A 23042-nucleotide genomic window follows, 5' to 3' on the forward strand; every position below is an offset into this window, starting at 1 on the left:
GGGACAGGTGGGCTTTTGTTTGCACAGACACGGCGTTGGAAGAACAAAAGAAGATGGCGAACGGTTGTTTTTCTTGCAAATGGAATGCACACAAAAGAAAAGCAGAGACAGGTTTGGAGGATGAATACGACCACAAAGTGACAAAAATTCAGCTCAGTGCAACAAACTTGCTCCCTGTTGTCTTGTGCTGCCCCCTAGCGTCGATGTGCCCGAATTGGGACCCAGAGAGGAAATCCAGGAGCGAGGCATTTCGCTATTGCTTGTACATTCACAATATGGCTTGTTTATATGAATCGAGTCAGTCAATGTACATGGCGCGAAAAGAAGTCCTCACACGAGCATTTCAAAACATTGGACATTTATTTCAGAAATGGCAAAACATTCATATATACAGAGCAGCTCGTGTTCACAGGAAGCCAACGCTCTCTCCCTCAGGAAAAATAGAAAACGAGGACTGTCAAATTCGCCGAAGCAGCTTTCATGACGACCAAAAAAAAAAAGTGAAACGTTCATTTCCACCCAGCAGCAACAAGTCACGCCGCATGTCCATGATGATGTTTGATGGACCACAAGTGACGATCCATATGTGGCTTTTTCTTCAGCTCTCGACCCAGTAAGTTTATTTAAAAAAAAAAAAAAAAATGCAGGCAACTTGGACAAAAAGATTAGAGATTGAAGCAGACAGCAAATGAGCAGAAGTCTTTCTTCTGCCTTCACAAGTGAGTTGATTTTTTTCCCTCCATTATTTCATATCCCCATTGTTCAGTTCATTTCAAGATAGCCCTTTCCAGTCCACGACCTGATTCTCTCACATTTCAAGTCAGGCCAGCACCACGCAAGAGATTTGTAATCCAGCAGCATGACCGCTACATTTGAGTTTGTTTTACTTTTGGTTGGGCAGGGGGCGCCTGAAGAGCAAGATGTGTGGCTCTGTGGGGTGGGAAAAGAACAAGTGGAGGCGGCGGTACTTGAAATCAGTCATGTGTAAAAAGATCGGAGTCTATCACCATCCTATGCTTAAAGCAGTAGTAAAATCAGAATTGCAATAAATGTGCATTTAAAAACATTTCTCCACAATCGAAAATTCCTGATTTCGGTATGACACCATACCGATACAATGGCAAAAACCCAAAGTATCAGTAAAAGTGGTACCGAATCATCAATGACAATACACATTTGAAATTATTTGCATTGAATTGATTCAAAAATCAGATTGGGGAGTGAGGACATGAAATGAAAGGATTGTATTTTTATGCCCAGTAATACTGTCGTCGTCGTGGTCGCCTGGCTGCTTATCAGGCAGTGAATTTAGTAGTTCTTAAATTTGACCCATCTGTATTGCAGTTGCATCACAAATTAATTGTTTAATGTGATCTGTTAGATGACTAAAGGACAAGGTTTGTTTGCTCTAACACTCGTGAGTAAAGAATACCCGCTAATTACTATTGTTGTTGCTCGTCCACATGATCAGTAAAGACCAAGGGCTTTTCTAAACCACTTGTGCTACCGTCTTTTCAAACTAGGAATATTCACAAGTGTCATTAAAAACCCTTTTGTTAAACACAGAAGTGACGCCCCACATTAGTGCTCCTACAAATTTAAAAGCATTTATCCATGTCCCTCAAGACTATTTAGTCAAGATGATGGAAACGTCAACAGAATTCCAGGATAACAGGATTTAAAGACCTATCAAGATGGAATAGTGTGCTCAAAACCATTTTTCTCCTTTGCGCCTACTATCAATGTGACATTGCGATTCCTAAAGCGATAAGTTACCTGGCTGGTGGATCATGTAGTGAACCCATCCTTGGCTCTGCTGCACACCAAGGTTCCTCCATTCAGACTCTGACATCAAATGAGTCTTTGGTACACGCTTGGCAATATCTTTGGGCAGCATGACATGTCTTCATTATAACAAGGGGGAGGGAGGGCGAAAAAAAACACAAAAAATAATCCATAGACTCCTGGGTTTATATCATTTCGAATTGCCAAACTTATTAATTGATTTGAAGACTTTAAAACACACTTGGACATGCTGACAGTATTACAAGACACACACATACCTGTATTCATATTTCTCGTCGTCATATTTATCAGAGTAGTAGATCTGTTTGTGCGACATGCTGGCAGCCTGGTGGAGGGCGGGAGGGACTGGAAAACGTCAGGGACAGCTTCATTGACGACAAAAAAAAAGACATCGTTATATTGCAAAAGTAGTGAATACGTCAATCTGTTTAGCGGCAAGTCGTAATGAAATATGTTTATCATTATGCTAGGTCGGCTAGGATAACCTCGCGAACTCAGATGAGCGGTTTACACCATAAAAGACACAAACAAAGCGCGTACGCCATGATGGAAACACACGGGAAACACACAAGTTACCTGATTTCTCGGAGAGGGACTGAATTTAGTTGGTTTCTTTCTCTTTTTCTTTTTGAGTGCTCGAATTGCAACGCTCGCTTAGTTTCGCACTTAAATGACAACGAGAGCCCGCTTCTCACCATTCAAATGGACCTGGCCTCTTCTCATTGGCTGACACGTCTAGAAAGCCGACGCTTCTATTGGTCCAATTGGCCCGTCGCAGAGTGATGAAGTCTCTCAACGGGGTCTTCCGAATGGTCCGACAAATGCTCACCGATGTGTCAACGTGGCGTTCATGTCTGCAGGGGCAACTTTTCTATCAAATACAATGCATGGACATTGAAAACAAGCGCCCAGAATAAACATAACTTGCTAATTTCCAACTTATTTTTATTAGGTTTACCATGAATGCCAAAAAAGCGCATTATCAAACAAGAACAACTGTAAAACAGACGTGTTTTTGTGCACATAGAGGCATAATTGTTATTTCACTTTTAAATCCACACGGACTTTGCCCCTCCTAGCTTAGCGTCGTCGTAGCCACGCAGCTTAGAAGGGGCGTGTCGTATCTACATTAGTGAAGTGGCGCGGACGAACCTTAGCATGTTAAGTGACGTCTTTGTTTATGTTTATTTTATCACTTGGGTTTTTTTTCTTACCTTTGTCTCTCTAATACATCCCAGAGTCGGTTACTTTCGGCAAGTGTATAATTTGCTCTCAAATTGTGCTGCACAGAAAACAATATCCGTTTTATCGTGCATTTTTAATACCAGTCAAATTATGTATACTGTACAATGTGCCATCAAAAGATTAGTATTAAAGATAAAAAAGTTGTCATTTTTAACGAGTATTATAGTTCTTCAATATGATGAAATAAATGATACGCCAGAGCAACTGGGCAAGGGAAGTCCCCCGCGCCCTCAGTCAAATATAGCCGCACGGACGTGTCCTTGAGCGGTTGGTCCACGTCTACCTCTCCTACGTATAAATACATGTGCTTGATCGCATTTACGCTTTAAGTTTGTCTCGGGAGGATCTTTAGGTCACCATCACCTGCCAGACATCAATCAAAGCCAAGATGTCGCTGACGCCACACTTCAGATTCACGTATTTTATTGGTGGGATGCAAACGAAGATGTGGTGTAGATGAAATGCGATTGGTTGACAAAGTGCCTCTGCCCATTGGTGGAAGTTAATACAGACGTCCGTGCTCAAATGAGTGCATACTGAAATCCGATTGGTCGACGGGCTTATCGGACTGACGTGACGCAGATCAGAATTCCCGAAGTCTCCAAATTCGAGGGGAGGATCCGAGGATAATAACGGGATCATCGGGAGTGGAAATTACTGCTGAGCGACGTGGGGTAAATATGCAGTGTAGTGTGTTCGTAGTGATGACGTCGAGGGTGTTTGTGGCCCGTGCGTAGCTGCGCGCGAAGGCGGAAGTGCCTTCGCATCCTTTGTTTACCATCACGAGAACGTCGAACGTGCTCCCTTTACTTATAAATGAATCCATGTACTCAAAAATGCAAACATTAAACGTAGGCTTCCTCTATCTGCCTTGATGTGGGCGCGAAAAGCGTGACCTCACTGTCTTGACTTTTGGATCATTTCGCCACTGCCCACGTCAAATTTTGGACATAACAGCGAATTCGTCATTCATAGGATGGGATGTTATTAGAATGGGAACCATCGCGTCATTACGTAACCTGTATTACGCGTTAATCCCGTTTTATTGCGTGCGTGTACACGTATCACGGCTGCGATCGTCCGTGCAATAAGCGCCCGTTGTTACTTTAGTTTCCATACGAAGAGCAAATGTACATGCCTCTAGTCATTTTTAGCTTGCACGTATCGAAATCACTGCGGTGTCTTCTGCAGGCTTCAACAAAAAAGAGGTAAAATTGTGTCCTCTGTGCTGTGCCAAGAGGGCGCCTCAAGGTGGCAATGTCGGACCACAGCAGCAGCACTGGCAGCAGCGGCTCGTCCACCAACAGCTGGACGCTCCTCTCCCCAGAGGTAAGCCCTGAAAACGACCTCACACACTCACACACACACACACACACACACACACACACACACACACACACACACACACACGTACACACAAGTCGTTTCTCAGGTTCTTGTTGGGGCTTTATTTCTCAAAATAAGCCAAAGATAAAAGGCAAAGGTGATTGAGATATGCTCTTGAATTTGAAACCCATTTCCAAGCTGTCATACTGTATATTTAAAAAAATAATGTAAAAAATGATACACACTCAGCTGAAATCTTTTTTTTTTTGATGAACATCCTAGAGTGGTTTAGGTCCTACTTGGCAGGCAGGACTTTCTGTGTTAGCCTTGTATGCTTTTGAGTCTCATTCTTCCCAACTGGCATATGGTAGTCCACAGGGTTCAATTGTTGGGGCCCCTGGGTTCCAGCAGAAGAAAGCATGGCATTTTATTTCAATACTTTGCGGATGACAGTCACATCTATTTCCCGCTAAGCAAAAACGATACTTTCTGCTTCAGGCCATCCATTTTATGATACGCTTTTTCCTGACAAGGGTCGCGGGGCACTTTTGTCCTGTCTGGAAGAAATCAAAGCCTGGTTGGCACTAAACATTTTCATCTTTAACACTTTTACAAACAGATTTATGTGTTTTCCGCTTTGCATTCAATGTGGTTGCTTTTAAAGTGATCTAGAAATAAAATGTGAGTTGAGAAACACAACGTAAGCAAAATGCAAGAAACCATTTGTGGGAAGAGGTGTTCATTTTTTTTTGGTCTCATCTTCAACAGGAGGTGGCCGTGGACAATGGGGGAGCGCTGGACGATGGCACGGAGAGCCTGGGCGACGCCCCCAGCCTTTCTGAAGACATGGCGGCAGGTACGGAAAGTCACGTTAAAGCACTTGAGAGGACAACGGCCGTGAACGCGGTATTGCAAAAAGTCCTTCACCTTGTGTTGTTATTGCAGGTGTCGCTGGGGAGATCAAGCCCAGTGACATTCCAGTGGAGTGTGTCTTATCAGAGGAAGGCCACCAGGTTGGTACACGACACACATAAGCTTAACGGGGACATTTTATGTCAAAACTGAATTTGGATACTCAAAAGTTGTGTCTCTGGAGAGACAGCCACTCCATTCATCAACCGTGAAACGAATCCATCTAATTCAATTCCCCAAATGTGGCTGTGAGACTGTACGCCCCCACGTCGAGTTTGTTAACTCAAGACTTAGCAAGGCCGAGATCAGCCGTTTTCAAGCAGCGTGCAGTTTAACATTGATATTACACACACACACACACACACACACACACGTACACACAAGTCGTTTCTCAGGTTCTTGTTGGGGCTTTATTTCTCAAAATAAGCCAAAGATAAAAGGCAAAGGTGATTGAGATATGCTCTTGAATTTGAAACCCATTTCCAAGCTGTCATACTGTATATTTAAAAAAATAATGTAAAAAATGATACACACTCAGCTGAAATCTTTTTTTTTTTGATGAACATCCTAGAGTGGTTTAGGTCCTACTTGGCAGGCAGGACTTTCTGTGTTAGCCTTGTATGCTTTTGAGTCTCATTCTTCCCAACTGGCATATGGTAGTCCACAGGGTTCAATTGTTGGGGCCCCTGGGTTCCAGCAGAAGAAAGCATGGCATTTTATTTCAATACTTTGCGGATGACAGTCACATCTATTTCCCGCTAAGCAAAAACGATACTTTCTGCTTCAGGCCATCCATTTTATGATACGCTTTTTCCTGACAAGGGTCGCGGGGCACTTTTGTCCTGTCTGGAAGAAATCAAAGCCTGGTTGGCACTAAACATTTTCATCTTTAACACTTTTACAAACAGATTTATGTGTTTTCCGCTTTGCATTCAATGTGGTTGCTTTTAAAGTGATCTAGAAATAAAATGTGAGTTGAGAAACACAACGTAAGCAAAATGCAAGAAACCATTTGTGGGAAGAGGTGTTCATTTTTTTTTGGTCTCATCTTCAACAGGAGGTGGCCGTGGACAATGGGGGAGCGCTGGACGATGGCACGGAGAGCCTGGGCGACGCCCCCAGCCTTTCTGAAGACATGGCGGCAGGTACGGAAAGTCACGTTAAAGCACTTGAGAGGACAACGGCCGTGAACGCGGTATTGCAAAAAGTCCTTCACCTTGTGTTGTTATTGCAGGTGTCGCTGGGGAGATCAAGCCCAGTGACATTCCAGTGGAGTGTGTCTTATCAGAGGAAGGCCACCAGGTTGGTACACGACACACATAAGCTTAACGGGGACATTTTATGTCAAAACTGAATTTGGATACTCAAAAGTTGTGTCTCTGGAGAGACAGCCACTCCATTCATCAACCGTGAAACGAATCCATCTAATTCAATTCCCCAAATGTGGCTGTGAGACTGTACGCCCCCACGTCGAGTTTGTTAACTCAAGACTTAGCAAGGCCGAGATCAGCCGTTTTCAAGCAGCGTGCAGTTTAACATTGATATTAGTGTGTTGATAAACAGCACTTGAACACGTTATGTAATATTCCTCGGTTAACCGCAACAACCAGGAAAAACCTCAAAACAATGCGAGAGGACGCCCCGCCACTGCCAAGCCCGAGTTTAACAAGGCCTTTCAAACAGGATAAAAGCTGTGCTGTAAGTCATGATGTTTAGGCTGTTTTATGACACAAGCACGTGACACACAGTTTTTGTTCTCAGTTGACAGAATCCAAACATTCTAAAAGAAATCTAAATCATTTAAAAATTCAGTGAAAATGTTTTGCATTGATAAAGTGTCAAATAAAAAAAACTCAGAAATAAACAACAAATAAGTGGATGAAAAAAACATTTCCACATTTTAAAAATGTTTATTGATAATTATGCAATCCAATTGATCATCGAAATTATCATGCTAATAAAATAACTCTTACAAAATACATGTCTATTTTGAAAAACAAAACAAAATGAGGAAAAAAAATCAAGTTTGGAAAACAAAACCACAACATGTATTTTAAATAAAAAGGAAAGCAATTTGAAAAAAAAAATCCAGAATCTCAAAAAACGTAAATTTGAAAGATAAACCCCAAAATTTGTCTTTGATTTTTAAAAAAAAAATAATAAAACGCTTATTTATTATATATATATTTTTTTCTTATGAATCATTTCAGATTTTAAACACCAATGAAAAACATTTCACAAATGAAATTGGAAGCCCTCAAAGGCCCCCCAAATTCATTCATGAACAAAAACGCCTTTTTGACGCAGCGGGTTGGAAGATGGATGATTAATGACGCACGCACTCATTGCCAGGTGTGTCAAGAGACCGCCCCAGAGTCCGGTGACGGTCACACCCTTTGCTGTCCTCTCCAGCCTGACCAGTCGGAGGCGCTGGACCCGGAGAGCCAGGCCCCCGTCATTCACGACATCGTGACCAGCTCACCTTGCGACAACGAGCACCCGGGCGTGGCCTTCGTCTCCAGCCTGGATTTTGGGGTGCCGCCGGATTTCGCAGAGCCCGACGAGACCCTTCGGGAAGCAGATAACTCAGTCGCTGACGAACCGGAGCCAGTCGTCATCCCCGCTGAGACGGTCACCGCCTCGGAGCCTCCTTGGCACGGGGACGCCGACATTAACCGAGACCAACCGGAACCGCCGGTGGGCTCGGGCCCAGCTGATGATGTCAAAGCACCAGAGAGCCTTGGTTCGATGCAAGTAGAGGACAAGGAAGAAGAGGAGGGCCCACCTGAGTTTGAGATACAGGAGGAGCAGGAAGAAGAAGGAGGTAGCTGCCCTTAAAGGGGAAGTCAAAAATGTTCTTTACAATAATATATGGAGGAAAAAATGTTTGCTGCGTAAGTCAGACTCCACACACGCGATATTAATCAGAATTCATTGATACCTATTTTTTTAAATCATCGGGAGAATTATTCGGATCTCTACGTTAGTTTAACAAACCAGTCACTGGCGCTGTCCAAGGCAATCAGAGCAAAAATGGTGAATAATGGATGCACGAAAAAAGCTTCAAAATGTTGGGGCCAAGAGAAGGGTCGTCGCTTGCAGTTTACAATTTTCTAATTGGATCTTTCCAGTCGAATGAATTTCACATATATGCCATTTCAGAAAGCCCCACTGGTCACCATGGCGACGGACTGCGCAGGAGGACGTTCCAGTCCGGGCCGAACGCGTCAGATGTGGAAGACGAGGATGACGGGGACGAGGACGAGGACGAAGAGGAGATGGACTTCAGGCTGCCAGAGACAAAGGAGGAGAAGGCTTGGTGGTCGGCCAACAAGTGCATCGCGGGCGCCGCCGTGCTGCTCTTCCTGGGAGTGCTCTTCCTTTCCGGTGAGCTCGCAGGCTGCGGACGCCGCCGACGAAGATTACGATTTCATAATTGAACCACATCCCACCCAAGCCGTTGTTCTGGCAATTTTCCGACATATTTCTCGTGCTACCTCGTTATTCCCCCAAATCTTTTATTTTTCTTATCCTATTCCAAATTTTTTTATAAATGTATTCGAACTTGATTTCCATCATATTCCAACATTGCTCGACGACGATACCGGGTGGGTGCGCGACTAAAAGGGAGCAACCAAATGATTGCGCTGATCCAAAGCGCTTCGCCGGGCCGACTCGCGCAGCAGAAGCCAAATGACCTGCACGCAGTTTCCCGCCGTCGGGCTTGCGTGGCGAACGCGCCAACTGGATAAATGTCCAAAGCGGCGCAAAGAATGCGGGTTTGATGCCGGCCGCCTTCTGTCGGCCGCGGCTAAGAGTGACGCCTACGCGTTGTTTGTGCTTGTTGACAGGCGACTTTGACACCGGCGATGTGAGCGATGCAGAACAAAGCCAGGTCTGTTTGCCCACTTCCTCTTGTTGACTTCCTGTACACACGCAGCGGATACTTGATTAGGCGCACAAAATAGACCACCCAATCACGAAATGCTCTTGTGGTTTTCCTTTGAATACAGTTTTCTTTTGCCGAACATCCAAATGTCGGAATGCAATTTTATTTTTCCCTTTTCACCTCGCACGTCATTCATATCATTGCTGTCTTGTCAAACCGTGATGACTTTTCACGTCACCTTTCATTCATGACAAAATGACACCAGATTGTCTTCATATCACACAGCCGCCGTTCATGACAACAAAAGCGAGTACACTCTTTGACTCTGTGCCCCTTTGCTTCCCTCTCAGAAAGCCGCTGACGCTCTAGGCAACACCGGCTTCTTCCTCACCAATGAGATGTCTGCAGGTTTGCCTTCCCTCGCGCCTTATGGCCGCGCTGCAAAAGGACGCTTTGTTCCTCCACGCCTGCGATTTATTTTTATTTTTGGGTCTGCCCTCTTCTGTTGTGTGTCCAGAGTTCCAAGCAGTCTTGGACATGTTTGACACGGACGGGAGCGGGGACATCAGCGCCAAGGAGCTGGGCACCGTCATGAGGATGCTGGGAGAAAACCCCTTGAGGCGGGAACTGAGCAACATCATTAAGGAGGCCAAAGAAGACGGTGAGGAAGAGGAAATTGTTTTTTTGTTGCGTGTCGTGTCACACTCGGGGTGACTCGTTGGACCTCGGAGTGTTCTCGTGCAACGCATTAGTTTACAGGTTTAATCATGTACTACTTGGCACAAAGTGGCATGAGCTCTTATGGTTCCTATTCGTATCAACTCAGTAACGTTAAATCACGCGTCGTTGCAAAAGTGGAGGGGGGGGACACAAAGCCATTGACAATGCTAGTTTGCTAACCACCACACTCACGGAACGGACAAAACGCGAACACGTTAGCTCCCAAAAAGTTGCGATCTGCAAAACAAAAGACAAACGGCTGACCATTCTGCATTTCTTCATATAATTCCGATGCAGCCGACAAACTTGATGGGAAGAAGAGCCGTGAGAGGGAAGGGCAAAAACAAGACAGCGGCAACCGCTGGAGGCGAGTGTGGGTGCACCTGGAGAAGATCCGGAGGGAGATCTCGGAAGGTGTGGAGCGCTGGAACGAGAGGAGGAGGAAGGACCCGGAAAAGCGGCGCAAAGACGAGGGGAAGGAGGAGTGGAAGCGCCGCAACGAGTGGGAAGCCAAGAAGCTGCAGCGCCGGCTGGACCGCGAGAAGAGGAGGAAGGAAAAGCCGTGGCGCGGTCAGCGGAAGCAGCGCTCCGACGACATGGCCGACTTCTGGCGGGCGCAGGAACACAAGCTGCGGCGCCCCAGCCGCCCACGCCGCTGCGCCTCGGTGGAAGACTGCGCTGCCCAGGAGGGCCTTTTCCCCGTTGAGCTGCCCGAGTTCCAGGAGCTGCTGGAAGGCTACCTGGACAAGCTGGAAGGCTCGCCCGCGGAGAGCAAGAACGTCCTCCGGCGGCTGGTGGCCAACTTCTTCAGCGGCGGCGTCTTCGTGCACGACCGCCGGCCGTTCGCCGACTTCGCCGAGGACGTGGCGGACATCCTGGAGGACATGGCGGATGTGGCGGAGGGCGCCGACGACACCTTGGAGGAGGCCATGGAGGAGTTTGAGAGGGAAGCCCTGTGGAAGTTTGCCGCCGTGGAACAACATTGAGCGGAGCGACTGAGGCGGAAATCTTCTTGCCGCCAGAGCTGGAACTGACGCAACAAACATATCCCCGCTCTCGCGGCTCTGCACAGTAATCCTCCCACAATTAGAGGCCACGCCCTGCCACAAATACTCCCAAATGCCACCTCAAGAAAATTAGAATTTCATATCTCAATTGTGAAACCTCAACCTTTGATTTTTTGGCCATGAACTACGAGAAGACTAATTGAAGACATTAAATTGTCCATGTCGAGATGCTTTAGAAAATGGATGATTTTTATTTTTTTTGTGCTTTAACTGCATGACACAAAATCGGTTCTTGTCATTAATATAAAGACCCGAACGTTTGTTTTTTTTGTTTTTTTATTTAAAGCACATTCAGGGACCATTTAACCCAAATTGAATGACTCAATCCAGTAAATAACAAGGAATTTAAATAGTTTTAAGGGGTTTGTACCATTGTCCATAATTGGCTACAAAAGAGCCAAAATTTGATCCAAACAGTATATTAGTGATTTGAAATGACAAAATAATACTGAAAAATCCTTGCCCTTAAAAAAAAGTATTTTTTCCAGTAAATAGCTGGAGGTGGGTTACTTTATGAGTGTGTGGGGGGATTACTGTAATCCTGTCGTGGTGACGTTTGTCGTGTTTCTCGTACCTTTTGTCAAGCCCGCTTGTGTCTTCTATCTATTGTTGATTTTTCCTGAAGATTTTTGACTTAGATCCCCGAAGATGACAGTCAGCACGCCACCCACACAGGAAACAGGCATTGACTGCATTCAAACGTTTTTACGGACAACAAAGCGTCGGTCGAAACGTGTCGACAAAGAAGGTGGATGACTATTGGAAACGAGTTTGCCGCGCAGCATTAAAGGTGATACGTTGGCGCTCCCGAACGAGACTCTGGGATCCATGGTTGTGTTTGTGTGTGTGTGTGTGTGTGTCATGTTCATGCAGGGAGGGCTGTTTACTAATGGCACATGTCCTGCAGGCAAATGTCATTAGCATCTTTTGGGATGGGTGGGGGGGGGTTGTCATAGTTTAATTCTTTTATTTATTGAGTGGTGTAGCACTGCATACTTTATTTTGAACTTCCATTTGCTGCTGTGCCTTTTTATTCAGAATTTTTCATACGGTCCAGTTTGGATTTCAAAGGAATGTAATGTTGAGAAGAGGAATGTGACTCTTGTGCTTCAGCGGCTTTTATTTCTCAGCAGTTGTTTGAACGACATCACGACATCAGTATTTGTTTTTGAGCTTTCTTGCTGTGTTTTCTGCTAGTTTTGAAAACGCATGTCTTTGACAGTTTTGCTTCACGCCTTCCCCCGATGCTGTCCAGTGTTCAGTTCAATAAACGATCACCCCAAAATCACACGGCATTGTCTTTTCCCTATGTGGCTATCTGTTAGCATGCTAACATTTTGTAAATTCTCATGGAAAAGAACCTGCACACTCACTACTGTTGTTTGCTGCCTCGCTGTTTGTTAAAAATGCTTGTTTGCCGTTCGCAAATGAACATAGCACGCTTGCTCTCAGCATTGTTTGAATTGGAAATGGGCGTCCGGACTCTGTTGATTACACCTGAACTATTTTTTTCCCTGTAGATGAAAAGTGAGGGTAAAAAGTGTGTAACACATCCGCGAACCGACCAGTCGTCCGTCAAAAACGTTCGTAATGTTCGACAAGACGACACGACGAGGCGCGAAGTCGTGATGACGAAACCGCTGCAGACACCAGTCATGCTTTGAATTCCCAAGCAGGTCAGCCCGCGTGCACTACACAATAACATTTGCAATGACTCGCAACATTAGGAACAGGCACTGGATGATGAAAGCGTTATCAGAATTGCACTTTTTTTTTCTCAAGGTCACCAACGATTAGCGGTGGCTCGGTCGGGCCTGCTGCTTTGGCTTCCAAATGGGCTTATGTTAAAGTAGCTACTAAGATAGTCCTGGGTAAAAATGTGCAACTAAACCAACGAACTGCCAACAATACATTTTGTGAATAAATTGGATGACATTTTTCAACAACGAAACAGAAGATCATAAGATTTAAATCAAATCATAAAACATCAAAATCATCATTTCAATGCCATTGTAAGAGGTTTGAATCTCCTGCAGGTGCCCCGTCAATCACGATGACCTCATCTGCGCGATGTTTTGTATAAACTCCATTCTGCTTCGACGGGCATGATCTGTTCTCTTGTCTCGTGTGTTCGGACTGATGCTATCTGTCGATCCTAAACATGAAGATGTCCGGTCATCAGCATTTTGGTCTGGAAAATGAATGCAAGTGGCACATTTTCCGCTGATCGCTGCATCTCTACATGGCATATAAATAGACGGGCATGAGCACCATGACAGAAACACGTCCCAGCTCCTCGCACATCACACGGTATGGAACACTGCATGTCTCGTCTTTGTATTTCTATGACTCCTGAGAGCTGACTTTTTTTTTTTTTTTTTTTTTTGGCAGGTGAAGCCAGCATGGAAGCCGCCATCTTGACTTTGGTCCGCCAGTTCAAGGAGTACGCGGGCCACGACGGGTCTGCCAGCACGCTGAGCCGCGACGAGTTCCACCAACTGGTCGCCTCGCAGCTGCCCAACTTTGTCAAGGTAATAACGGCTACCAATTTGAAGGACTCGATGGCACTTCCTGGTTTATCACCCAAATAAGGCTATTAGGACGCATATTTGAGCCACTGAGAAGTACTTTGGGCTAACTCAGATTTTGTCATTATCTCGGAGAGGGCTTTTCATCGTGTGACAAAGAACTGTCATTTAAGATGTATTTTATTCCAATAAAATGGGTAGAAAATAATACAAATGTTCAAATACCCCGGATGTTTCATTCCTCTTTTTTTCAGACCGATACCAGTGCAAGTATTGACTCTTAAGTACTCACCAAGTACTCATACCACCAGTACGTATTAGATACGAATGACAGAAAATTGTGACCTCTCCGTCTTTCTGACATACATGACGGTTCACGAATGTGTCAAACAGCAGCAGCGTAGCACCCACTATCCACACATGACAGTCTCTCATTTTTTATTTTTGTTGAGACTGGTGAGCCGGGCGCGGTGGACCACCTCATGTCGTCTCTGGACCAGAACGCCGACGGCGAGCTGACCTTCTGCGAGTTCTGGCAGTTGATCGGGAAGCTGGCCGGCAAGCAGGGCGGCTACGCCGCTTAGAACGCCGCCGCCTCGCCTGTGCTTTTTTTCCTGGTTAACCATTGGCCCCGGATTAAAGGCTTTATTGTTTCCCCCAGTTCCCTGTCATTCATTCACTGTACTCACAGCCTTGATTTAGTGGCCCGGTTGTAATTCTACACACGGCATATCTTGTTGCACCCAGCGCTCGCTAACAATATCCAACTTGTGTTATTGTGTTCATTGTCATGTCGAAATTTGCAAAACGGCTCAGAGAAAGACCTTTAGCAAGTGAATTAACAATACATTGTCGTCCAGTAATATCCCGGAAATAGCAAGAAACAGCGAGTAATTGAGTCACTGGGTTGGGCTAACTCCGCTAACACCATTTTTTTCATACAGCCACCACAAATAGGACAAATAAAATAAATAAGTTCTCATTTTTCAAAGAAAAAGTTGTACTATTATAATATTCAAAAATGGTTGGGCATATTATTGAAATGTATTATTATTGAAAAAACGTATTAGCCTAATAGCATAGCAACAAACAAGAGTCCAGTTGTCTCAATTCAATTGTGAGAATGACTGAGATTCTAAACAGACAGAAAAAAAGCACATTTTTTAGCAAGCATGTTGCTATCAATGACTGATTTTAGGGGAGTAAGTTAAAAAGGATTCATGCTGTTATGCTAACCCTGCCGCGTTTTTTGTTTTTACTTTTGCCAGTAAAATGTTATTTTTAAAATATGTTTTTATTGTTGGTCATAGAACAAAATGTGTGATCACATTTTAGTCAGTGAAACTTCCATGTAAAATTTTGCAGCCTTTCCGCAACAAACAGCCCATGTAGCCACGATTTGATGTGAATTTTTTACTCGAAATAACTTTTGTTCCTCCATTTCCCGCGTGGGGGACAAAACAATATTTCGTTTGAATTTCTTTGACTTATTTATGTTTGTTTGTTTGTTTTTTTTTTTTCATGGAGCTGGAAAGTGTGTTCAAAAAGCACACGAAGTCACCGCAAGTGTGTCCATCACACACATTTGGGCGCACAGGCGCCGCCAAGTCATTGCAAGCCGATGTCAATTTGCAAGCTTTCTCGGTGGAAGTTGCCCAGCTGCTGCACCATCCCTCCCTCCTCCCTCCCTGCCTCTTTCTCTGTGTGCTCTTCCAGGTACACGCCCTTTCACTTGTCAGTGGGGGGAAAAGTTTGAAGGCAAAAAAAAAAAAAAAAAAAGAAAGAAAGAAAAGAAAATCACGGAAGAAACTTGAGCAGTTGTACGAGTTTAGCCAGTTGCGTGGACTCGAAGCGGGAGTCGCTGCAGCACCGCAAGGAGAAGAAGAAAGGGAGCTGGAAAAGTTTCTTTTTGCGCACATTTGCACGCCTTGGCCCGACGCTTTTCGGTAGGTGGCTTTTATGTGAGTGTCTGTTTGCTGCTCGGGAAGTTGGGCTCGTTCGTTTGGTGCCACGTTTCGCCGTCCACCCACCGTAAAAAGAAAGAGAAAGAAAAGAAAAAGAAACAAAGTCACTCCGCGCTTTCTCGGTGCGATCAGTGACCATTTAAAAGGGGGGTGGGGATGTACAGATTGAAGTCGATAACTTTTTAAAATCCATTTATTTCCCAATTTCTGTCTCTTCTTTTATCCTCCTTTTTTTTTTTTGCTAGTTTGCTTCAAGTTGTAGGCATCTAAATTGCGCAAAAACTTTGCACGCCAAGAGTGATCGGATTGGCGTTTTTCCAAGCCTGTGTCCACCCAGCCCGAAGGGAAGGGTGTGGAACATGAGGCCCGCGGGCCACATCACACCAAGCACAGCGTTCAAAGTTGTAATATTACAAGATTGTTATTATTTCCGAGGAAAGATGTCACCTTCTTATGTCAGATGTCATTTCCCAAGGAACAAAATGAGATTATTCCTGAAACAAAAAAAGGCTTTCCTTTTTCTGTTTCAGGAAAAATGTCAAAATCGAAATCTTCTGCTAATCTTTTGATTACAACACATTAACATCCCCATTTTGGGGAAAATGTAAGTCATGTTTGGAAATTAAACGTTGATTGTTTTGTGACAAAACTGTCATCGTAATTCTTGAAGTTATGTTTTTGGAGGAAAAAGTTCAAGTTTGTGCATTATGATTTCATGCGTCATTGCTCATTTGTGCACCTGGCCAGCAGGGGGCGGTAAAATACAGACCGACATAATTTAAAAAAAAATGAAGTGTTGAACAACTAAGTGATTCAGTAAACTGTGGTTATCGTATTTGGTGTTTTTTTGCAGTGGATAAAAAAAAATATATGCCTGTGAGAATTGTTCTTGGCTCATTCCTTTGGATTGGTCGTGTTCAGTACATTCCTGGTCATGACCTCAACAAGCTCCTGCGTTAATATTTGATGATTATGCGTTTATAGTAGTGCGTGTGCGCATACCCGCAGATCACATTCGCCCCAACACCGGCGTCGCTCTCCAATGGGCGGGGAAAGAGGAAACCTGCAGTTGTAAGGCGTGTACGTTTCAGGAGCTGGGGGGCAGGGAGTTTGTTTTTTCAGGGCTTTTAGGACAAATAAGGCAGATTAGTTGGAGGCCGTGACATGGGACGGTGGATGCAAGAGCCGCAAGGTTGAATCATTGATGTGCGAATGGGCGCACAGCGTTGAAATGTTTGTCTTACCTTGGAGTGGTCTATCTAGTTTGCTAGCTTTATCTGTCGATAGTGTGTCACATTAGTGGTGGAAAAAGTGTGGAAGTGTTTTTTGTTTTGTTTTTTAATGTTGGAAAAAGCTGGCATTTGGACAGGGTTGTGCAACTACTTTGTTTTCTGCTGTGCTAAGTTTTCAAAACAAGAGTTGTAAATAACGGTCAGTAAAAAGTCATTTAGTGTATTTTACTGTCACAGGTCTTTTTTTTAATACTAGTGTCTGTACTTATACTGAAATGGAGGGTGGGAATACTTTTTGCACTTGAGCCTAATAGTGACAAAGTGCATTTTTATGCGCACAACACACAAACATTTGACAGCTCGCACATTGCTCTGTAATGGCTTGCAGCTTGAAGTGCTGCTTGTTTGGCGCCACACTGGCTCCACTGGAGGATGGAAACCAGTCAAGTTGCACAAAAAGCGCAGAGAACAGCCCGTCTTTTGCGGCCTAAACAGCTTTTTTTTTTTTTTTTTTTAATGTTGTTTTGACCTCGCATAAAACATTATGTCGCAATGGGAAATGGCAAGTCATCTCATTAGATGGTTACATCATCTTGATGGAATTATCCATCACTCTAAGTTGCTTTTCAATATGCTTGACTAAAGATGGTGGTTTTTTTACGTTTTGAATTCTAAAAACCAAAAAAAAAATGGCTTGCTTTAAAAGAAGGATGGCTGACTTTCTCAAAACAAACGTGACTTTTCACTGAAAAACTGCAACTTTTTTCTTGTCAGACTACAATTTCATTTCCGCAATACCATTTTAAATATCGAAGTCTGGAATTATTTACTTACAAGATGATTTCTTTCTTAGAAAGCTATTTTTCTATTTTCATCATAAAAAAACCTTGGAAAAAATGCTTTTTTTTTTCTTAATTTTTTTGTCAATGACGGCATGATTAGCCAAGTTGCGCTTCACTCAGCCTTCTCATGTGCGTTGTGCTAAGTGTTACATGTGTGCAGCTGTTGTGGCACTAGAAGCGAGAAGCACGGAGCTGAAAAGCTCCAGAGTCTGTCGCTTTGCTCCCGTGGCTTTGAAGTAAAAGAAAGAAGGAGGCGGAGGTCGGTGGTTCAGCCTGTAAATTCCTGTGCCCCAAAACAGCAGTGAATGGAATTACCACGAGGACAAGTCACCCACACACGCACAGGCAGGCTTTACACCTTCTGAGCCAACAGGAACCAAAAGAGGAAGTGGGAAAGCTAGCAAAATAAAATCAGTCACAGCGCTTAATATGGAATGCAAAAATAGAAGGTCTACATATATATTTGTAAATATACTGTTTTTCGTGCCAAAAAAAAAAAAAAGCTGATAGGCAAAACACAACTTATTACTTCAGAAAAGTTGGTGGGTTTTTTTCTTGAAGAAATGACTTTTTTGTAGGTTTTTTTTCCCCCTGAGGATTTGATGTTTTTATTGAAAAAAAAAATGTAATGTACGTATAGGGTAAATGACTTTTTCTTGAAAAACGGGACTCACATTGAATATCCACTTTTTTTGCTTGACAAATGCCCTTTTTTTTCCCTTGAAAGAGTGATTGCCATATTGGCCTTGAAAACCATCTCCATGTACACAAAAGGTCAGGAGAGAGTAAGGGAGAGTGCATCGGAGACACAAGATGAGCACACCAGGTAATCCGAGGCGATGGGCAGCAGCGGAAGCCTCAGATCAGTTATCAGATGACCTATCAAAGATCGCAGCGGCCATTGTACCTCTAAGTCACACGCTTGGCCCTTCTCGCACCCGCCGCTATCACATCAAATGGAATCTTTTTCCACTCCAATCTTTCTGCGTAGATAAATAGCTATCGACTGCATCCATCTCATATATCTTTTGTGTGCGTTTTGTTGTCACAGAGGGGAGTCATGGAGGAAGCCATTCAGACGGTGGTCAAGGTTTTCCTGAAGTCCGGCAAAGGGAAGGAAAGTTTGGGACCCAAAGACTTCCAGAACCTGGTCAAGAGCCAACTCAGCAACATCCTGACGGTTAGGAAACAAAAACAAATCCTTAAATGTGGTACTTGGATACCTACGGGGTTTTTTTTTAGGTGGTACTTGGTGTAAAATGTTTGAGAGCCACAGATGAATGATTATGATTAATCGTGAGTCGTCTTTGTGTAGGACACGGACAGCAAGGAGGCGGTAAACAACATGGGCAAGGGCCTAGATGCTAACAAGGATGGCAAGGTGGGCTTCGAGGAGTACATGAGGCTTGTGGGCTACTTGGCCAAGGCTGTCAGTGAGCAGCGTTCCCGAGGCAATGACGCCCAGCCCGACCAAAACGGCCAGAGCGCCGCTGCGGAGAATGCCACCCCGGAGAACGCAGCCCCCAAGGCAGAAACCCCGGAGGTCAAGCTGGAAGCTAACGCGGATGGAAAGATGGAGGTGAAGTTGGATGTCAAGACGGAGGTGGAGGAGAAGAACGAGGAGGCGGAGAAGCCGGTGGCGGTGACCTTACCGAGCATGAAGGTGACCGCACCCGGCGTGGAGTTGACCTCACCTGGCGTGAACGTGTCCGCACCTGGCGTGGATGTGACGGCACCAAGCGTGGATGTGACCTCACCGGCTGTGAATGTGACCTCACCGAGTGTGGAGGTGACATCCTCAAGTGCGGAGGTGGTTGTGAAGAAGGAGATCCTGGTGGCGGGAGAGACGGAAAAGATGGTCGAGGAAGCGGTGGAGAAGATGGCCAATGCGGCAGAGGAAGAAGCCAAGATGAAGCCTGAGGAATCTGCCACCTCGTAGGGGACAATCAATGCATCCATTTTTCCACCCATCACACTAATAATAGTAACATGAATAATAATAATTACACCACATCAACACTAAGAGCCACTACAACGGATAAAGGCCTAAATTTATGACAAATATATGACCACTAGCTGGCTTACTTGATTTATTGAACATCTCGAGGTAGTTGGTGACCTACCGAGCTAAGTAGGTCTCTTAATAGCTTTTTCTAGCCGTCTGCTTAGCTAGCTATCATATAGAGGTACCTAGCTTTCTATCTGTGTGAATTTCGAAATGCTAGCCTGACTATCAATATATAGATATGACCATAGAAAGCTGCCAAGTCAGCTTTGTAGTTGAGTAACTCTGGAGGATACAGAAGAAATGTACACCTATCTTACAAGCATTATCTAGCTCCATCAAGTTATCTATCACCGCCAACTAATTAGCTTTTTATCTCTAGCAAGCTGTCTAACTCGCTGTCTGTTTTTACTAGTCACCTCTGTTTTTAGTTGCAAAAAGTTAAGTTATAAAGCTCGCCATTAGCTTACAAGTTCCTACCTAACCCTAAGTAGCCACTATTAGTTATATTTATATATCCAGACTATACCTACTAGTCACCTAAAAAGCATACTATAACAATGTGACAAGAGTTTCCAAAAATGACAGTCTGTCAAAATGGCTACTTGAACCTCATTAGAATGGACAAGAATTATGAAAATCAGATGATTGCCTGTGGAAAAATTTAGTTTATTGTGTGGGGAACTTTTATGTTTGATATCGTCGATGCGTCCAAATTATCATGACATTTCAAAAAGTGTCTCTTGTCCTACAAAGCTCAATTTAAATAGTGGGAACGAAACATTATTGGCAAGAAGAGCGACTTGGGTGGTAGAATAGATCATATACTTTAATAATCTATTGTTTATTTGTTATGGAATCGTTTGAAGTGCTCATTCTGTTTTTCTGAAACTTTCGCAAAGATGGCAAACGACTATCATGCTAGCTACATAGTTACTTATGTAGCTAGTTACCAAGCTAATAAATTGACTAGCTCACTAGCATCGTATTGGGTGGATTTTGATTCCACCTACTAAAATCTTGAAATTGACCATGATAGAGCAGTAGTAAGATAGCTAGTTAACTCGCTACTTGGCTGCCTCCTATTACAACAGCAGTCCTAACTTTATGACAGATATATGACCCGAATCAGATTTATGACTATGAATTATAAGTATTTGTAGTGTCAAATGCACTAAATCGACGCCATGTCTACAACCACTGCCCTAAAGTGGCCTAGCTGAACGACATACCACTGATAGCATGTGCATGGCACGAATAGAGCACATTTACCTTGCATCGTGAAAATACGGCGGCATTTACGCAATGGTTAGCATTTTTCCAGTCATGCATTTAGCTGTACTCTTTCTTGACCTTCATGACTTTAATTTCTTCAGAGCTGATTAATTTTTCCACTTTTTGTGACTCACAAATGCTTTTTGATGCTGATTTAGGCCTGACAATAAACAAATTGTGATGCCACTAACCAAACTTTGCATCCCTCCTCATTCCCTCCCCCTTCTCCTTTTTCTTCATCTTCTTTTTATATGCTCACTTCACCTGGAAGCAACATTAAGGCCCCCGCAGCCTCAATTAGACACGGAGATCAGGTGGGCCACTAAATATTTAAAACTCAAAGAGGGAATCCAAAACGATCCTTGTTGGTTACTATGTAGAAGAGGGTCGAAATAGTGGAAAGGAGATTGAGGGTGGATCCTCGCAGATTGGGATTGTAGAATAATTTTCATGTGACAAACAAAAAAACCCAACGGCAGCCATGCTCTTGATGCCAACTGGATGAATGCTGTTTTCGGGGGAGTTTGGAGGCCAAAAGAATCATGGAATAATTGGTTCAGGGAACCGGATGTTTGATTTTGAAAACTAATTTCAAATAAAAATGTAGAGCGCTAAAAACCACGGTTTGGGAAACCCTACTTTAGTGTTAAAAGTCAATTTACCTTGTTTTTCTTCAGCGGTGTGACATTTCCCAGTTTTCCTGAATGGGGTATTCATTGTACCCACAATCCTTTTGTGTTAAAAATGCAAAATTCCACTGTGGTCGGGGTTGAAAAACATTCCTATCGCCCAGGCTGGTGTTTTTTTTTTTTTTTTTTTCTTTTTTTTCTTTGTTTTTTTTTTTTGCCTTTTGCTGTTTTTTTTATTTGTTGCTTTTTTGTTTTTCTGTTTTTTTTTGTTTTTTTGTTTGTTTGTGTGTTTTTTTTTTTTTTTTTTTGTCTGTTTGTTTGTGGCCCTCAGTTAGTCTCAAAAACCCTGTTTGACCTGCCATTGGATCTCCACCCTGACCGGATTAGACAACAAACACCCTTGGGATACAACACACAAGCACACACAATTTCCTGAGAGCCATCCCTTCCATCTTGTTTGTCTTGCACACTGAGCCTCTGAAAAAAAAATCCACCCAAGATCATGCGTTTGCATGGAAACCTTCCCCTCCTCTGCCGGTTTGTTAATTATGATTTAATGCTTTGTAAATTGTCACGTTTTCAATAATGCAAGCCTGAGGAAAATGGGCTCATGTTGCACATACTGCTGGCCTTAACACCAATACCAGTAACACAACCACTATGACATGTGCGCAATGCAACGTGCTTGGCAAATAAAAGTCATGTGCTCCTGGCACTCCCATTGTAAATACTGTGCACTCTGCTCAGCCTTTATACACCCTTTTTTAACAATGTTTTATATATATATACATATATATATATATATATATATATATATATATATATATATATCACAATGGTGACTAATATATTGGGCATTTAGGGCTTCTGTGTTTTTTTTGTGTGCGTGTGTGTGTGTGTGTGTGTGTGTGTGTGTGTGTGTGTGTGTGTGTGTGTGTGTATATACACACACACACTTGAATACAGGGAACCCCCGTTTTTTTGCAGAAGCTCCATACCAGACTCACCAACAATCGATGAAAATTTGCAAAGCAAGACCAAAAAACTTTTTTATAGTATTGCTCCTTTCACATGTATTATGAAACACACCCCTAAAAGTATTCTTTGGTCCCTGTTTGCGTAACATTACTTAGAGGAAATGTCCAAGTTTACTGGAAAACCGACGCACAAAAGCGAATAGTTCAAAGTCCAACAGCTTAATGCTAACAAATAATGCAAAACGCCATACACAGACTCATAGAAATTAACGTAGATGATGATAGCAATGACAAACCTTAAAAACAACTGCTGGAGCAGAAATGGCGCAACAATGCACACAAACCGAGCAAACACGAATATGCACAGGCATTCTCTCTGTCGGGGGGCCTTCTCTGCCTCTTCCTTGCCCTTAATTACCCTGCATCTCTTCCAGCGCTGCCCGGCACGATGCTATGGCACATGGTGCTCCTGTGCTGAAGGCCTGCAACTCTAAATTCAGACTTGGCATTGAACAAAAATCTGTGATCTAACGGGGATTCACTGTACTTCTCTTTTCAAGGTACTTTCTGTCACAGCAACGTATCAGCCCAGCGTCCTATGTACATAAAACTCGAACGCGTGTAT

General features: G+C 43.7%; 4 protein-coding genes across 11 annotated transcripts; 3 read left to right on the forward strand and 1 right to left on the reverse strand.

The window, feature by feature from the left end:
• Positions 1 to 341: 341 nt before the first annotated feature.
• cks1b (CDC28 protein kinase regulatory subunit 1B) lies at positions 342 to 2612 on the reverse strand. 2 transcript variants are annotated; one of them, XM_019867930.1, is made up of 4 exons: positions 2383 to 2612; positions 2064 to 2171; positions 1777 to 1904; positions 342 to 930 (listed from the first exon to the last, which is right to left on the reverse strand). In XM_019867930.1, exons 2-4 carry the CDS (start codon positions 2120 to 2122, stop codon positions 884 to 886), a joined length of 234 nt encoding a protein of 77 aa, XP_019723489.1. In that variant the 5' UTR covers positions 2123 to 2171; positions 2383 to 2612; the 3' UTR covers positions 342 to 883. The 2 variants fall into 2 exon arrangements, with proteins under 2 accessions (XP_019723489.1, XP_019723488.1); XM_019867929.1 differs by having other exon boundaries at positions 2064 to 2131; positions 2383 to 2609.
• Positions 2613 to 2738: 126 nt separating this feature from the next.
• On the forward strand, positions 2739 to 11118 carry pbxip1a (pre-B-cell leukemia homeobox interacting protein 1a). Of its 5 annotated transcripts, none has more exons than XM_019867780.1 (10): positions 2739 to 3725; positions 4290 to 4380; positions 5146 to 5233; positions 5323 to 5390; positions 7597 to 8113; positions 8452 to 8676; positions 9141 to 9184; positions 9529 to 9586; positions 9696 to 9839; positions 10196 to 11118. In XM_019867780.1, the coding sequence occupies exons 2-10, from the start codon at positions 4309 to 4311 to the stop codon at positions 10882 to 10884; spliced, it is 1905 nt and encodes a 634-aa protein (XP_019723339.1). In that variant the 5' UTR covers positions 2739 to 3725; positions 4290 to 4308; the 3' UTR covers positions 10885 to 11118. The 5 variants fall into 5 exon arrangements, with proteins under 5 accessions (XP_019723339.1, XP_019723336.1, XP_019723340.1 ...); XM_019867777.1 differs by having other exon boundaries at positions 2740 to 3725; positions 4243 to 4380; XM_019867781.1 differs by having other exon boundaries at positions 3084 to 3725; positions 4243 to 4380; positions 7642 to 8113; positions 10196 to 11117.
• A 2019-nt stretch (positions 11119 to 13137) lies between these two features.
• s100a11 (S100 calcium binding protein A11) lies at positions 13138 to 14150 on the forward strand. The gene is made up of 3 exons (XM_019867927.1): positions 13138 to 13275; positions 13357 to 13496; positions 13946 to 14150. Exons 2-3 carry the CDS (start codon positions 13368 to 13370, stop codon positions 14075 to 14077), a joined length of 261 nt encoding a protein of 86 aa, XP_019723486.1. The 5' UTR covers positions 13138 to 13275; positions 13357 to 13367; the 3' UTR covers positions 14078 to 14150.
• A 1097-nt stretch (positions 14151 to 15247) lies between these two features.
• Positions 15248 to 21279, forward strand: s100u (S100 calcium binding protein U). 3 transcript variants are annotated; one of them, XM_019867893.1, is made up of 4 exons: positions 15248 to 15439; positions 18581 to 18711; positions 18847 to 19230; positions 19272 to 21278. In XM_019867893.1, the coding sequence occupies exons 2-4, from the start codon at positions 18592 to 18594 to the stop codon at positions 19449 to 19451; spliced, it is 684 nt and encodes a 227-aa protein (XP_019723452.1). In that variant the 5' UTR covers positions 15248 to 15439; positions 18581 to 18591; the 3' UTR covers positions 19452 to 21278. The 3 variants fall into 3 exon arrangements, 2 of the variants coding, with proteins under 2 accessions (XP_019723452.1, XP_019723451.1); XR_002168009.1 differs by having other exon boundaries at positions 15249 to 15439; positions 18847 to 20026; positions 20059 to 21279; XM_019867892.1 differs by having other exon boundaries at positions 15249 to 15439; positions 18847 to 21278.
• Positions 21280 to 23042: the final 1763 nt, after the last annotated feature.

This window comes from Hippocampus comes, unplaced genomic scaffold, assembly GCF_001891065.2.
Source record: "Hippocampus comes isolate QL1 unplaced genomic scaffold, H_comes_QL1_v1.1 scaffold207, whole genome shotgun sequence".
In the NCBI taxonomy this organism is placed as follows: domain Eukaryota; kingdom Metazoa; phylum Chordata; class Actinopteri; order Syngnathiformes; family Syngnathidae; genus Hippocampus; species Hippocampus comes.